Source organism: Scyliorhinus canicula, chromosome 15 (assembly GCF_902713615.1).
Source record: "Scyliorhinus canicula chromosome 15, sScyCan1.1, whole genome shotgun sequence".
Lineage (NCBI taxonomy): Eukaryota > Metazoa > Chordata > Chondrichthyes > Carcharhiniformes > Scyliorhinidae > Scyliorhinus > Scyliorhinus canicula.
This window is the reverse complement of record NC_052160.1, coordinates 69,599,228-69,614,545: the sequence shown is the minus strand read 5'-3', so window position 1 is coordinate 69,614,545 and position 15,318 is coordinate 69,599,228. Positions and strand designations below refer to the sequence as shown.

The following is a 15,318-nucleotide window of genomic DNA, read 5'->3' as shown; positions in this document are numbered from 1 at the left end:
ATAAAAATCTGGAACTACAAGTCAAATGATGACCATGAAACTATTGTTGATTGATGTAAAAACCCATCTGGTTCATTAATGCCCTTTAGGGAAGTAAATCTGCTCCCCATGTGTGATGTTTACCATGATGCCTGGTATAGAGAGCATTAGTAATGAGGAGAGGTTGGATAAACTCGGTTTGTTCTCACTGGAACGACCGAGTTTGAGGATGACCTGATAGAAGTCTACAAAATTATGAGGGGCATGGACAGAGTGGATAGTCAGAAGCTTTATCCCAGGATGGAAGAGTCAATTACTAGTGAACATAGATTTAAGGTGCGAGGGGCAAAGTTTAGAGGAGATGTGTGAGGGAGGTTATTTTGCACAAGAGGGTAATGGGTGCCTGGAACTCTTGCTGAAGGAGGTGATGGAAACAGATACAATAGTGACGTTTAAGGGGCGTCTTGACAAATACATGAATAGGGTGAGAATATAGTGATACGGACCCCGGAAGTATCAAAGGTTTTAAATTAGATGGGAAGCATAGTCAGCACAGGCTTGGAGGGCTGAAGGGCATGTTCCTGTGCTGTACGTTTCTTTGTTCTTTGTTCTTTATACTATTGTCCTTCCTTGTCTGGCCTACATGTGACTCCAGACCCACAGCCCCACAGCAATGTGGTTGTTTCTTAACTGCCACTCAGTTCAAGGCCAATTAGGAATGGGCAACAAATGACTATAAACGAATTAAATAAATGGAAGGTGCTTTCGAACTGTTTCTGCCATGGTATACTGGGTGACGTAAGGAAGTATTTTTTCAGGGGAAGGTGAGCATTGATTTTGGAAAAGGACCCTGATTCAGACGCAGGGCTCGGATTGCAATATTTGAATGGCATCTGTTGCAGGTGGGTTGCGAGGACTCCTGTCGAGCGATTGCATCATTAAGCATCGCACACTTCCGTCGCTTCTGTTGGCACCTGAACCCAACTATGTGCTGCTCATTTTGGACCCTGAAATGTACGGGATGCATCAGAATTTCTACCCTTGGACAGACACATGGGCAGCAGTAAATTGAAGGGGTGTAGGTTAGGTTGATCTTAGATTAGGATAAGTGGTCGGCACAACATCATGGGCCGAAGGGCCAGTACCGTGCTGTACTGTTCTATGTTCTATACACTCTGTGACGTCCATGAAAATACATTGGCCTATCTACACGGGCAGTTATCAGAAATAAACTGGCTGAACATTTCTCAAGTATGAGTAAATCAGAATTATCTGTGAGTAGTTAGTAATGTAAAAGGTCAGAGCAAGAAGTTGTAAACACCAACACACAGAATAAACATTGAAGATGAGGCACGGGATGGATGGGACACATCCAGTCATGCATTATATAAGAGCTTGAGGCTGTTACTTTAATTATCAAATAGGACTCCACTCTTTTTTTCAAATAAAATTCCAATTTCAACAATATTTGCAATTCAGTTCAGATATTCCACAGATTTGTTCCAGTGCTGTATCTTAACTCGTCTCGTGTGTCTTAAATCTGTACCAGTTCACAGTGCCTTTTTTCTCATGTCACTTCATTCAAATAATCCTACTCTGTTTTATCGATCCTAACATCTCTGTCGCTGAAGGATTCTGTGTGCACAGTTTCTCACCCTCATTCTGGCTATTATCGGGTAGTGACCTTTTCAAGGCCTCACATCTGGCTTTTCCCTCCTCTACCATTAAAAATGGGTTACCGGTCGGTGAATTATACTTCCCATCAGTGCTGAGAGGCACACTGGAGTCTGCTTCACATTTTGTTGTTCTGTTTGTGAAGGCTCCCTCTGTTGAAATACTCCTTGGCAGCTGGAGTGTGTTTGGTTCGGTGTGGTCTGCCTTACTGGTTGTACCAGTGCTGGTGTCAGAACAAGTTCTGAGTCTTTCAAACTTGTGTATTTTGATGCACAAATCTAACGATTTGTTTTCAGTATCTGCAAAATGATTTCTCGGTGCCCTGACTTCGCTGAACAAGCTTTCTTTACACTTGTTATCCATGAGCTCCATTTCATCTAAACCCCTGTTCTGCGCGACACAGCTTTCAAACATTTCTTCTGAGGCGTCATTGTGTCTGTGGTTCTTTTCAATCCCTTCAAGTGACTTCTTGACAGAGAGGTCCAAAGGTCCTTCACTCTGCTTGTTTGTCTTTTCCAGTGTCTGTCGGATATGGAGCAGTTCCTTTCGAATCTTTGTCAGTTGTCCTCTCAATTGTTTCTGCCCGGGTGTGTCTTCGTTGTCTGAGGGGCAAAGATGCTCTTCAACATCACGATATTCATGTATCACTTTATGGAGATCCTTGATCAGCGCTATCGAAGCATCCTGCTCTTCCCCTTTCTGAAGGCAGTTCAACATTTTACCAGGCTTACAGGTGGCGTTACTTACTGGAGAAGCTGCGGGCGGGGATAAATGCCCAAACCCGGGGCTGTTTCTGCGGTCTTTTTTGGCCATTCCACCAGACTCGTTACTCCGATGGGGAAACATGTTTTGGTGAAGTGAAGAAAAACTCTCAACGCGAACTTGTGAACTGGAAAGAAAAAGTTGGAATTTGCATTATGCGGAAGAAATATAAACATGGGCCAAGTAGAAATGTCAACATAGTGTCATATTTTACAATATCAATATTGTATATTTTATAATATCAGTAAGTGTTATGAGTAAAAACCAGCTGCTGCAGAAGTTAACTTTGAAGTATTTTATGTGCACTGCACACCTTCACAAAATATCTTTATAAATTTAGCTATTCCTAAACCCATCATGTCTTTCATCATTATAGTTATTGTGCAGAGATATTTTTCTGCCGTAAGGCAAGTATTTCCACGGAGAATACCCAATATTGTTACTTCATATTAAAAAAGTGTATTATTTCAAAATGACATTTCATCAGTGACTCGGTGAAATCTCAGTTACAGCCATGTACCATTGGCAGCATCTGGCGTGAGTCAGGGTAGAACCTGGGGAGCAGGGCCTGGTTTCAAAATGTTGCCAGTTTCAGACGACACTGGGAGTGGGAGTCAGTGGTTTGACCCTCATTCCAAGTGGATGTAATGAATGAGGTAGGACTGATGGACGACATGAACTGTCAGAACTTCCACCATTTCAGTTTTCATGTCCCTTTTCAAGCAAAGTCTATAGTGGGCAAACTTCTATCACCCCCTCTGTGCCCCCGACAATGTTGAATTTCACTCCCACTGCTATGATATGGTGAAGAAATTGGTAATTTATGGTTTCACAAAAGATTTAAATATTTTTTAAATGGGAAGACTGTTCCACAGAAGAGCCGTATTGACCTTGAAACTCTCTGGCCGTTCCCACCTGCAGGATCTTCCGGTCCTGCCAATGGCGGCCTTCTGCCGTGGGTTTCCCAGCAGCGCAGGGTTCGAACAACGGGGAAACCCACTCACAGCTGCCAGACCTGCTGAGTTTTTTAGCACTTAGTGTTTTTATTGCTCATGTTGCAACATAGACTACACTGTGAAAGGACTTAATTGTTTTGAGGTGCCGTGAGAAACAGTGCCTTACAAATGCAGATGGTTTTTCTTCCAGCATGTTTCCTGAGCTTGTACTGCACAACTATGTAGCTGTTATAACCTGCCCGGATACTACTGACTGGGGACAATTGATTAGTCCGTGTTCCTTGGGGAATTTGAGCTCCCCCAATGAGAGGGGCGTGGGTCAATCATTAGCAGTGCAGCTGTAAAAATAGAACTGGCCAGTGTGGTACCGGCTAGAGAGGGAACCAGTAGTGAACTGCTGGTACTGTGTACATATTGTTGTAAATAAAGTTACTTTCAATTGACTATACGATTTTAAGTAGCTTTTCTTAAAACAAAATCTTTTATATTTCATGCATTCATTAATTTCAATGGAATTAAAATCTGGATCAGTGGTGGACAACCTGCGGCCTGGGGGCCACTTGTGGCTCACCTGGGTTCTGAGTGCGGCCCACAAGAAATTTTGTTGACCGTTGTCCAAGCACAGGGTTTGCCACATCCTGCTGATTTCCATCTGTGTAGTTTTTTCCCCTACCGGTATGACTGAAGTGATTTGCACGTAAAGCAAGGGCAAGTGAAGTGAGGTGCATGCTGATTGCTCACAACATTGACTGTGAGAGCTGTGCGTTGCCTCTGTGTCCAAAGAACAAAGAACGATACAGCACAGGAAACAGGCCCTTCGGCCCTCCAAGCCTGCGCCGATCACGTATCCTATCTAGACCAACCGCCTATCAAGAGGCTGAAACTGACAAGCTTCCAATGTCAGGGGTTCATTGGCAATAAGCACTTCGATGATGGAGAGGTTCTGATGTATTCAAAAGAAGTTAACAAGTTTTAAAAGTTAACAAACCGTTGGACCTCGAGAACACCAGGTATCCCAGTGAAATTGATTTTTAAAAACCGGCACATCGAAATGAAAAAACAAAACAGATTCTCCGAATGACCATAAAAAAAACTCCAGAGATCACTGAAAGAGCTTTCCTTTTAATAAAAAAGAAAAGTTTTAAAAAGTTTTTTTAAAAAGAGCAGCCAGGTAAGTGTAAATATTTCTATTATTTTTACCATTTGAAGTTGATAACTGTTCCACTAATATAAATGATTAAGCATTTTCTATAACTCATTCTGAAATATTCGGCGTGTATTAAATGTATTTATTCTTATTCATGGGGTTATGGTTAGTGAACAAGCCCGATTTCAATCTTGCTGCCCACTGACTGAAGGAGGGCCACTTGCTAGGCTAGGTTGCCCGTCACTGATCTGGATTCTAGACGGGACATGCAATATACCCCACCAGATTATTAGTTCATTGGTGAAGTCAAACATTTACCCCATTGTGTTTGAATCTAATCTTTGTGGAGGGATTTGCTGTCCTACGTTACAGCCAAAATTAGAACATGTCTTCTTCTTGTAAAGGGAGGAGGAAAATGCTGACATATATCACATTCTGTTTTCTACATTTGCAAATGCTACTGCAGCATTATATACATTCCCATTGACTAGTCTTAAGTTTAGAAATATAAAAACTCTCTAGTATAAGCATGGGGTTGCAAGTGTATGCAGGGTTACCTCCACTCATTCAATGGTGTTGATTAGGAGGAATCCCCTGTGCATTTCCCAAGAACTATGGGCGCGATCTAACGAAAAAGGTTCTAACTGTGGTAGCAAGTGGGAAATGCCGGGAGCTTCCGGACAATTGATCTGGCGAGGCCGCCACTGGTTTAAAACATCAATTGGTCCACTTAATGAGGCTCCACGGGTTTCATGCCGCAAATGACAGGTCCGCCACACAGTATCGCATAAAGCTAAATGTCCTTCACCGGGCTGCACAGGTGAATTGGTTTCAGCCCCAAAAACCGGTCCCGCCTGTCACCCCCCGCGACCCCTTCCCAACCCCGGCATAACCATGCGCCTACCACCACCCCCTCCCATCACCATGCCAAACAAGCAACAGGATGTCGGACATCACAGTCCGCATCCCTTACGAGGAATGGGCCCTGGTGGTTGCAGGGGTGGCAGGGGACAGAACAGTCACCAACGCTGAGATTGGTCTGCGCCGCAGAGGTGTGTGCCACCGGCTCCTACCCAGAGGACTGTTCACATTTGAGTTGTACATGCCAGAATGTTGATCCTGCCCCCCATTGACCACATGCCCATTCTTCCACAGGATTTCCATCCGGTGGTGCTGGCCCAGCAGGGGTCCTTGACGGAGAGCTCTGCGGAAGCCATCTTAATGGTCACAGCACAAGCTATAATCCCCACCCTCCACCAGCGCAGAGACACACAGCTTGATGGGCGAAAGTACTGGACAGCCTTCTGGGGCATATTCTGGTGTGCATCAGGTGGAGGCAGGAACATCCAGGCGAGACAGAAGTCGGAGGTCTGCTGGATCTCAGGACCCAGCTGGGTCCCAGTCAGATGCTGAGCCTCTGGACCATATTTACCCGGAGCTAGAGCAGTAGATACGGTGCGGCCGAGAGATTCAGAGGGGGATATCACCTACGCTCCAACAGGTCTACAGCTGACTAGAGGAGTCCCAGAGGCTATGGGTGCAGGAGATGGCGCTGGCAATGTGTGGCACAGAGGACAACACTGCTAGGGTGGTGACCGCCGTAGAGTGTCTAGTGCACAACGTCAGTATCATCAATACTGATCTCCAAGGCACTGCCCAGTCAGTGATGGCCATGGCTGAATCTCTACGCTTTAATAATATTATTGCAACAAATATATACCTTAACCTAGGATTTAAAAAAACATTACTGCATGTCCCAGTCGCTGGGGGACGTGTCCTTGATGCAGGTGGACCTTTCTGAGGCACTGTGGCGTATGTCGTAGTCACTGGCGGCCATTTCCCAGTCTCAGGTGGACCTGGCTGGGGTGCTGCAAAGCATGCACCAGTCACATGGGGACATCACTGAGGTGCTCCAGAGCATGTCACAGTCAATGAGGACCGTGTCGCACATGGAGGTGGACATTGGCGAGGCACTTCCGGTCAGAGAGAGGCATCGCTGAGGGCGTCGACACCATGGTGCAGACATTGGGGTGCCGTCAGGGCTGTCTGAACCAGATGACACATGGGGCATCCAGAGCTCAGTCCAGCTGCCCCTCCATCCCATGGCCTTCAGCTGTGCGCCCGGAGGCTGCCCCGGTCAGTGGGGGTTATAGGTGGTCGGTGAGACAGATAAACAGTAGCCGGAGCTGGCCCTGTTATTGGTACAGATGATCTAACGTGTGGCAGGGTGGTCCCGCGGCATTTGGGGCACCCACACTCCCCCGGTCAGTGGCGACCCTTCCCCCCGATGGTGGTCCACCCCCCACTGATTGCAGCCGTCTCCTCCGAGTCACCCCTGGGCCCCCCTCCCCCGAAGCATTGGGCCCCAGTGCTCCCCCGGGGACTTTGCCCAACTTTGAAGATGGCTACTCACCTCCTCGGATCTCCTCAGCAGCCGCTCTGTACTAATCGGTGCCCGCGTGACCACTTGCTGTGGAGGTGGTTAGATCACGGGAGGCCATTAGGTAGGGGTCATTCCCGTGAATTGTATGGAGAATGGTTTAATTAGTGATTATTGGTTTCTCGCTATGCCATGGCAGGATCCTATTTGCGCCAAAGGGTGCGGGCCGGTTAAATCGCAAACCGATCGCTGCCTGGCGCGTTTCTCGATTTTGGCCTCTTCCCCGATATAACGGTCGTGTTGTACTCCAGCAAGTTCGTGATGAGGCCAATATACCTCGCCCTATATCATTGCTGCTAAATCTGGCTATTGGTATAATATGGGAAGAATTATCTTTTTCTCCTTTAAATTTTTTAAACTTTCCCATCTGCAAATGTCTCCACTTTCTTCAGCCAATCTTATATAGAATGCATAAGCATACAAACATCCAAAGTGGGTTTTATCAATTGTTAATGTTTGAAGATATTTATTCAGAAATGATCATCTTGAAAAATGAACTTTGGTTTCACTAGCAAAATCCAAGTTATCAAGTTAAGATGAAAGATTATTTTAAAATTGAATATTTTTCATCTAAGGCTGTCAGTCACCTTTCATATATTTTCCTTTCTTTGTAAATTTCATGTTTTACTTCTGCTTTTCATTTCCCAAACCATCTGCTCCAGTATTGGAGTATCCTGTCTTAATGTCACATCAATTACATTTTTTATGTCTGTTAATGTCATGTCAATCACATTGTTAAGGTTAAGGGAAACAGATGATATGGATTAGTTGTCTTTGAGCAGACATAAATAGTGTGATTAATGCAGAAATTGTTATATATTATATTTTATATTTGTTGCAGTAATGTTTTTTAAAATCCTAGGTTAAGGTATATATTTGTTGCAGTAATATTATTAAATAATCTAGGGTAAGGTACCCAGACTTTGTGTCTGCTAAAGCTGTAATTATGGAGTCCTAAAAGAGTGATGTAATTATTGATTTAAACCACTTATTTGGTTATGGATAAAGGACTAATGGAATCATATTTTGATTGCTGGAGATTCCCTTGAATGTAAGTAATTTATGAGGGAGTGGTGTTTAGTCCTTGTTGAGCAGGTCACAAACTTAATGGGATACAGATTATGTATTTAATGGGAGGAGCCAGGCCTGTTTGTAGTTTTGCAGTCTGATTTAGGATTTTAAGTTGAACAGCAGTTTTTGCCAAATGCTGTTGGGTTGAGCAAAAGTGTACTGGATCTGCTCTTGAAAGGAGCTCTCCCCAAATAGCTTAACATAGCTAAGCAAGTAAAATTGTTTTATTAGCCGTAATTGTAAGTGCCATTTGAACTGTATTGGGTTGCAAGTATACATAGTACAGTGATGTTTTTTCTTGTGTTTAACAACTGTTTAACTGTAAAACTATTTCTGTGATGTTAATGTGGTTCATTCTGTGTGTAAATTAAAGTTTGTTTTAACACAAAAGAGACTCATTGGTCAGAGTCATCACGCCTGAGGTGAAGCATCCTTTCCTCACAGTTTTACAAATTAAAAAATAATTGTTTGGATTCTCATCCGGAATCCGAACAAATGTTGGAGCCTGGTCTGGTATCCTAACAATAGAGGATAGCTGGGGACACTGGGTTGTGTGAGAGGAGAGATGTGAGACTGAGCAAGTGAATAAACTCTCTTAATAGAGAAAAGATCCATGTCTTGGTTTCAGATTCTCCAACCAGTAGGGCTCCTATTAACATTCTGTCCTTCAGAACTCCCAAAAGCTTTCTGCCTTGACACCTCACTCCTTACTTCACAATCCTTCTCTTCAACCATGCTCCACCTCCATCAGTTTCTCATTCCCCTTCTCTCCTGCTTGGTGTCCTTTCCTGTTGTGACAAGCATTTTAAATGTGTCACTTGCTGTAATTCTCATTTTCAATTATCTTGCTTACTCCTCCATGAGAACTCCACTGTGAACATGGCTGCCCTATATTCCGATCAATCTTTATACAGATTCTATTCCATTGTCTCCACTAATCCTGACTTTGATGTAGAGAAGAAACAAGAATTTTCACTCATCTTACCTCATGACACAAAACCAGGTGCAGGTGTGAGCTGTGAGGAGGATGCAAAGATGCTTCAAGAAGATTTAAAGAGGCTGAATTAGTGAGAAACAAATTGCAGATGGAATGCTATTTGGAGAAATGTGGAGTTTTCCACTTTGGTACGAAAAACAAAAATATTGCCATATTTCTTAATTGGCGCGAGGTTGGGAATGTGTTGGACTTTAAAAAGACTTGGATGTCCTTGTTCATGCTCCACTGAAAGCAGCCATGCAGATCCAGCAAGCAATTATGAAAGGAAAATGGCACATTGGCCTTTACCACGAGAGGATTTGAGTATAGGAGTAAAGATGTCTTACTGTGATGATATACATCCTTGATGAAACTATTCCCAGAATATCGTGTGCAGTGTTGGTCTCCTTACCTAAGGAAATAAATACTTGCCATCGAGGGAGTGCAACAAAGATTCACCAGACTAATTTGGGATGGATGGATTTCCTATGAGGAAAGATGAACAAAACTGGGCCTTTTTATCTTTGGAGTTTAGAAGAATGGGAGAATCTCATTCAAACATACATAATTCTTACATGGCTTCATGGGGTAGGGGGTGTGATGTGGGGGCGGGGGTAGGGGGTGGGGGGTGGTGTCAAGAACCAGTGGACACAGGCTCAGAATAAGGGCAGGCCATTTAGGGTTGAGATGAGGAGGAATTTCTTCACTCAGAGGTTGGTAAATCTTTGGAATACCCGACCCCAGAAGACTGTGGTGCCCAAGTTATTGAGTATGTTCAAGACTGAGATCGATAGATTTCTACATATTAAAATCATCAAGGGATATGGGGATAGTGAAGGAAAAAGGTTTTGAAGTAGAATATCAACCATAATCTCATTGAATTGTGGGGCGGGATCGAAGGGCTGAATGGACTCCTCCTGCCCCCATTTCCTATATTTTTACTTATGTTCTTACTTCCTGGTTCTCTAATCTGTTTTTTAACCCAGTTACTAATTTGGAAATCAACAAGAGCCTCTACAAAAATAGAATACACAAGTATAAGGGAGTAGGAAGGAACATAGTCCATCCAGGTAATGTGGTGCTTGAGCCTACCTGAGTTGGTGCTTGGATGAAGATTGTATGAGCTTGTTTAAACTGTCAACTAACCTGTTTGATCGCTTTAACTTTTCCGCTGCAAGAGGAACGAACGGTAACGTTGGTTTGCTTGAGTTTGCCTTGGTGTCCAGTGAAAATACTGAGGACTGTGTCGTATTTTCTACAAAGCTAATTGAAGTTCTACTCGCTCCTGAAGAATTTGGAATGCACGCCTCTTGCCTTTTCAAGGCTTGAGATTTAATGCTCGCATCTTTGTTGTCTCTTGAGTTTTTACAAGCCTCTGTTGGTGACTTGAAGGTAAACTTATCCTTGTGCGATATTGCGGTATTTTCACTGGATAATGTTGAAAGATTCTCTTGCTCGCCATGTGATAAAAAGGACTTATAATTGGTATCAGCTAAAAGCACTTCCACCTGGCCAGAGCAATTGCTCATTTGAGGCCTCAGGGCAGGAACTTTACGCAGATGGGTTTTATTGGGAACATCGGGCGATCTTGGTGGAAGAATGTCTGAAGATGTTGAATTTGTTGGCTCACGGTCATCTTTGCCTGTATTCATTTTGTTCTCTACCGAGCTGAATGTGTGTTCGAGCAACAGAGGGTAGAAGAATCTAGATGGAACTGGAGATCTTTCTGGAGGATGTGCAGATTGCAAATGTCCAGAATGAGGGTGAACAAACTGAGCAGATGAGGCGAGAAAAGGCAGATGAGCCATCTGAGCAGGTGGCGTCACATTTGAAGTGATCCCAGGACTCAAGTAAGAGAACAGATTGTGGTTCATTGGGTAATTAACCCCAAGCACAGAGAGATTTAATCCTTGCGGCTCTTGGTAGTCATTATATGCTGGTGGCGGATAGCATGGAATCACATCAGTATTTGTACATGGTGGAGAAATGTCAGCTGTGTTTCTTCGCTGTCCAGATGTGACCAGCCTCCACTGTTCCATAAGGATACCATTACTACTCATACAGTGCTTAGGAAGCTTGTACTGCTTCATCTTGGCTTCCAGTGCTGCAGCTGGTATTATCTTATTCTTCATGACTGAATCCTTCAGGGAAAATACATCAGTTATAATGAAATCAGTCTCAGCCTTTTTGCTCAGTTTAGCCATTTTGTTTTTCAAGGGAGGTTGTATGTCAGCGTTAGGTGAACATCTTGACTCTTGCACTTTCTCGCAGCCCTCAGTTGCTTCTGCTTCAGTGGCAAAATTTGATTTTTCTCTTTCTCTCAAAGGGTGGGCCCGTTTATCGGAGCCTCCTAAAATGGTTACATCTGCGCTTAATTCAATACCGGTGTTGCAGGCGTTCCACCCGTCGGTAACTTTGACTGAAGCATCCCCTGCAACAGAATTCGTATCACTGCTTTCAAATGCCTCACTGATTTTTCCAGTTCGACCAGGCTGTACAGCGGTTTGCAGCAGGCGTAGATCAGAGTGAAGAACGTTGCTTTTTTTGTACGGCCAGTCTGATTCAATCAGCAATGAAAGGGAATTCTTACATAAGCTGTACTTCATGTGGTTGTAGAGGTGGGATTTTTCCATGCAGGTAAAGGACATTGAAAGCACTTGTAATTGTACGGTTTCCCCCATGGTCTTGGAATATAATGAGGCTTCTTTGGCTTCCGTTCCTTGTGTTTATAAACTGCATTAATTTTGCAGGTTACCTCGTCTTTGGACATTTTACTTCTGGAACACTGTAGAACTATACCAGCTTTGACGCCAACACAATAATGTGCTTCAGCGCAATTTGTGTACGCATATGGACAGACACATTTGATCAGCAATGGAATCCTTCTATTCTTGGTCCTTTTGAGGGGATGTCCCAATACCTAAAATATGTAAAAAAATGAGTTAATCCACTCACCTACAACTCTTTAAAAAGACAAGAAATTCAACCTAACTTTCATACGCTAATAAATGGAATCATGCTTATACATTTTGCAATAAACTACTTTGGCAAATCATTATGCTTATTTTTCAGATATATACTTCTTTAGGATATGTTAAAGTGAACGCCACATTTTCTAAGAATCATTTATTGCTAATATCAAAAACACCATACATATTATTTACATGCTTCAGCCAAATGTCTGCTCTTCATGTTTGAGCAGTAAGAAGTCTTACAACACCAGGTTAAAGTCCAACCGGTTTGTTTTGAATCACTAGCTTTTGGAGCGCAGCTCCTTCCTCAGGTGAATCACCAGTTTCCAGCTTTTAGTGGGCCTACATTGCTCTTCACCACTGCTTTTCCTTGTATAACTATAACATTTATTCTTATTGATTTTGATGTCCCTTGCAAGTTTCATTTCATAATCCCTTTTAGTAGCTCTTATAAAGCTGCTTTGAGACCCTTTGCAGATCTTTGTATCTATCCCATTCGTCCGGATCAGTGCTATGTTTTTGCATTTTTGTAAGCCCTTGCTTTTAGTTTTATGCTGTCCCTAACCTCTTTCGTTGTCCATGGCTGATGCTGATTTTTTTTTGTGAAGTGTAGCCTTTTCCTCTCAGGAGTATATACTAACTCTGTATTTCATTAAATGTTGATTTAAATATTCCCCACTGATCTTCAGTTGTTTGACCCATTAACAAATCTTCCCAGTTTAATGTGGACAGTCTTACCCAAGTCTAAAATTCTAAGGCGCGATTCTCCGCCCCCCACGACGGGTTGGAGAATAGCGGGAGGGCCTGCCCGACATTTTTCCCAACCTCCCGCTATTCTCCCCCCCCACAGCCGCCCCATGACACGAATCGCTGCTCGCCGTTTTTTTACGGCGAGCAGCGATTCTCCCCTATCCGATGGGCCGATTTCCCAGGCCTTTACGGCCGTTTTCACGAATTTAAACACACCTGCTATCACAGTTTGTGAAAACGGCCGCAAAGTGGCAGGATCAGTCCGCGGGGCGGCTGAGGGGCATGACGGACCGCGCATGCGCAGGTTTGACGCATATGCGCGATGACATCATCCGCGCATGCGCGGGTTGGAGCTGTCCAACCCGCGCATGTGCGGCTGACGTCATCGTGCTCGTCAGCCGCCGTGAGTCTTGGCGGCCGGGTTTAGCGAACGTTCGCTAAGCCCGCGCTGCCGTTCTTCCCGGGGCCGCAATGCGAGCCCCGACCGGGGGGGTGAATCGGGTCCCGGGAGGGGGCGCGGAGGCTGCCGTGAAACACGGCCGGTTTCACGGCAGCCTTTACAACTCTCTGCATTTGCGGAGAATCGCGCCCCTAGTATCTGAATCGTGCTTTTCACTTTCAAACGCTGTACTGAATTCAATCATGTTGCGATCACTATTTGATAAATGTTCATGCACAGTTAGGATACTTTTTAAATTGGGCTCATTACTCATAACAAATTCTAGTATTGCCTGTCCCCTTGTTGCATCTAGAACATAATGCTGTTTTAAACTATCCCAGATACATTCCAGAAATTCACTACCTCATCATAGATCATAGAATTTACAGTGCAGAAGGAGGCCATTCTACACCGGCTCCTGGAAAGAGCACCCTACCCAAGGTTAACACCTCCACCCTATCCCCATAACCCAGTAACCCCACCCAACACTAAGGGCAATTTTGGACACTAAGGGCAATTTATCATGTCCAATCCACCTAACTTGCACATCTTTGGACTGTGGGAGGAAATACACCCGGAGGAAACCGACGCACACACGGGGAGGATGTGCAGACTCTGCACAGACAGTGACCCAAGCCGGAATCAAACCTGGGACCCTGGAGCTGTGAAGCGATTGTGCTATCCACAATGCTACCGTGCTGCCCCTTTCTGACAGGTGCCTGTCCCCCTCTCCCAATCTATGTGTGACTTGAAATCTCCCAATAATACTACTCTGCCTTGCGACACATACTTGCCTAATTCCTGCATTTATACAATCTTAACACCTCAGAACTGCTATGGAGTGGGGCGGTGGGGGGGGGGGGGGGGGGGGGGGGGGGGGTCGATACACAACACCCATTACAGTTTTGCAATCTTTTTTGTTTCTGAGTTTCATCCATATGGTCCCCACTGGATGCTTTCCCCTCATTATATCCTCCCTCACCATTGAGGTGATAATATTTCTAATCAGTAAGGCTACTACACCCCCTCTGCCATCTTCCCTGTCCCTCCTGTAAACCTTTTAACTGGGTATATTTACTTCCCACCCCCGACCATCCTGCAGCCCTGACTCCTTTACGGCTGCTTCACTATAATCTTAGATTTGCATTTGCGCCTGTAGCTCAACTAGTTTATTCATTACAGGTGTGGCACCGCCCTCCTCATTGCTGGAGTGGGTGTTGTCAGTGATGGGGGTGGAGGGGGAGGGGTCATCTTGGCGATCTATCGGAGGATTTTGGAGGAGGCCAAGGTGTCTCTGGAGGGGGTTAAGCCAAAGTGGAAGGAGGAGCTGGGGATGGCGCTGGAGGGGGTGGGGGGGGGGGGGAGGTTTGTGGTGTGGGGCGCTGTGGAGGGTGACCGTCTCAACCTTGTGTGCGAGACTGGGGTTGATACAGCTGGAGGTAGTACACAGAAGTCGAGGTTGAGCTGTCTGTTTGAGGGGGTGGAGGATATTTGTGAGCGGTGTGGAAGGGGCCCAGTCAATCAGGTCTACATGTTCTGGTGCTGCCCGAAGGTGGAGAAATGTTGGAGGTCGGTGTTCAGCATCATGTCGCCGATCTTGCACGTGGAGTTAGAGCCCAGTCCCCTGGGGGCCATATTCGGAGTGTCAGAAGTGCCGGAGTTGCAGACGGGAATGGTTTTAACCTTTGCCTCATTGATCGCTCGCAGGCAGGTTCTGTTTTGTAATGTTATGAGTATTAAACGTAAAAATGTTAGCATTTGAATAAAAATATTTTTTAAAAATTAGTTTGTTCCTTACAGTCCATGCATTAGTATATCTAACTCTAAATTGGACTATTCTCCCTAACCTGTCCTTCAGCAATGATGTTTTATTTGCTTGTTTATTATTTTTCTCTTTTGGTTTAACCAGTATACGTCTTGTAGTTTTGCCATTAGCTGCAGTTGGATTCCTGAGCTATTTCGTTACTCCCTGCCCTGCTACTTGTTTTTGGAATTGTGAGTTCCCCTGAAGCCTACTCCTCCCCTCCCCATTTGCTAGTTTAAAGTCCTTGTGACCACCCTGTTTATCTTTCCCAGATCGGTTCAGGTGGAGACCGTTCCAAAGGTACAGATCCCTCCTGTCCCAATACTGATGCCAGTGCCCAATGAAATG

General features: G+C 44.6%; 1 protein-coding gene across 1 annotated transcript in view; it reads right to left on the bottom strand.

The window, feature by feature from the left end:
* Positions 1 to 270: 270 nt before the first annotated feature.
* prr35 (proline rich 35) overlaps positions 271 to 15,318 on the bottom strand; it is a 99,489-nt gene continuing 84,441 nt past the window's right edge. The window contains 3 exon segments of the mRNA XM_038820946.1: positions 271 to 2,542; positions 10,152 to 11,646; positions 11,649 to 11,925. Coding sequence (XP_038676874.1) covers positions 1,561 to 2,542; positions 10,152 to 11,646; positions 11,649 to 11,775 — 2,604 coding nt within the window. The 5' untranslated portion in view covers positions 11,776 to 11,925 and the 3' untranslated portion in view covers positions 271 to 1,560.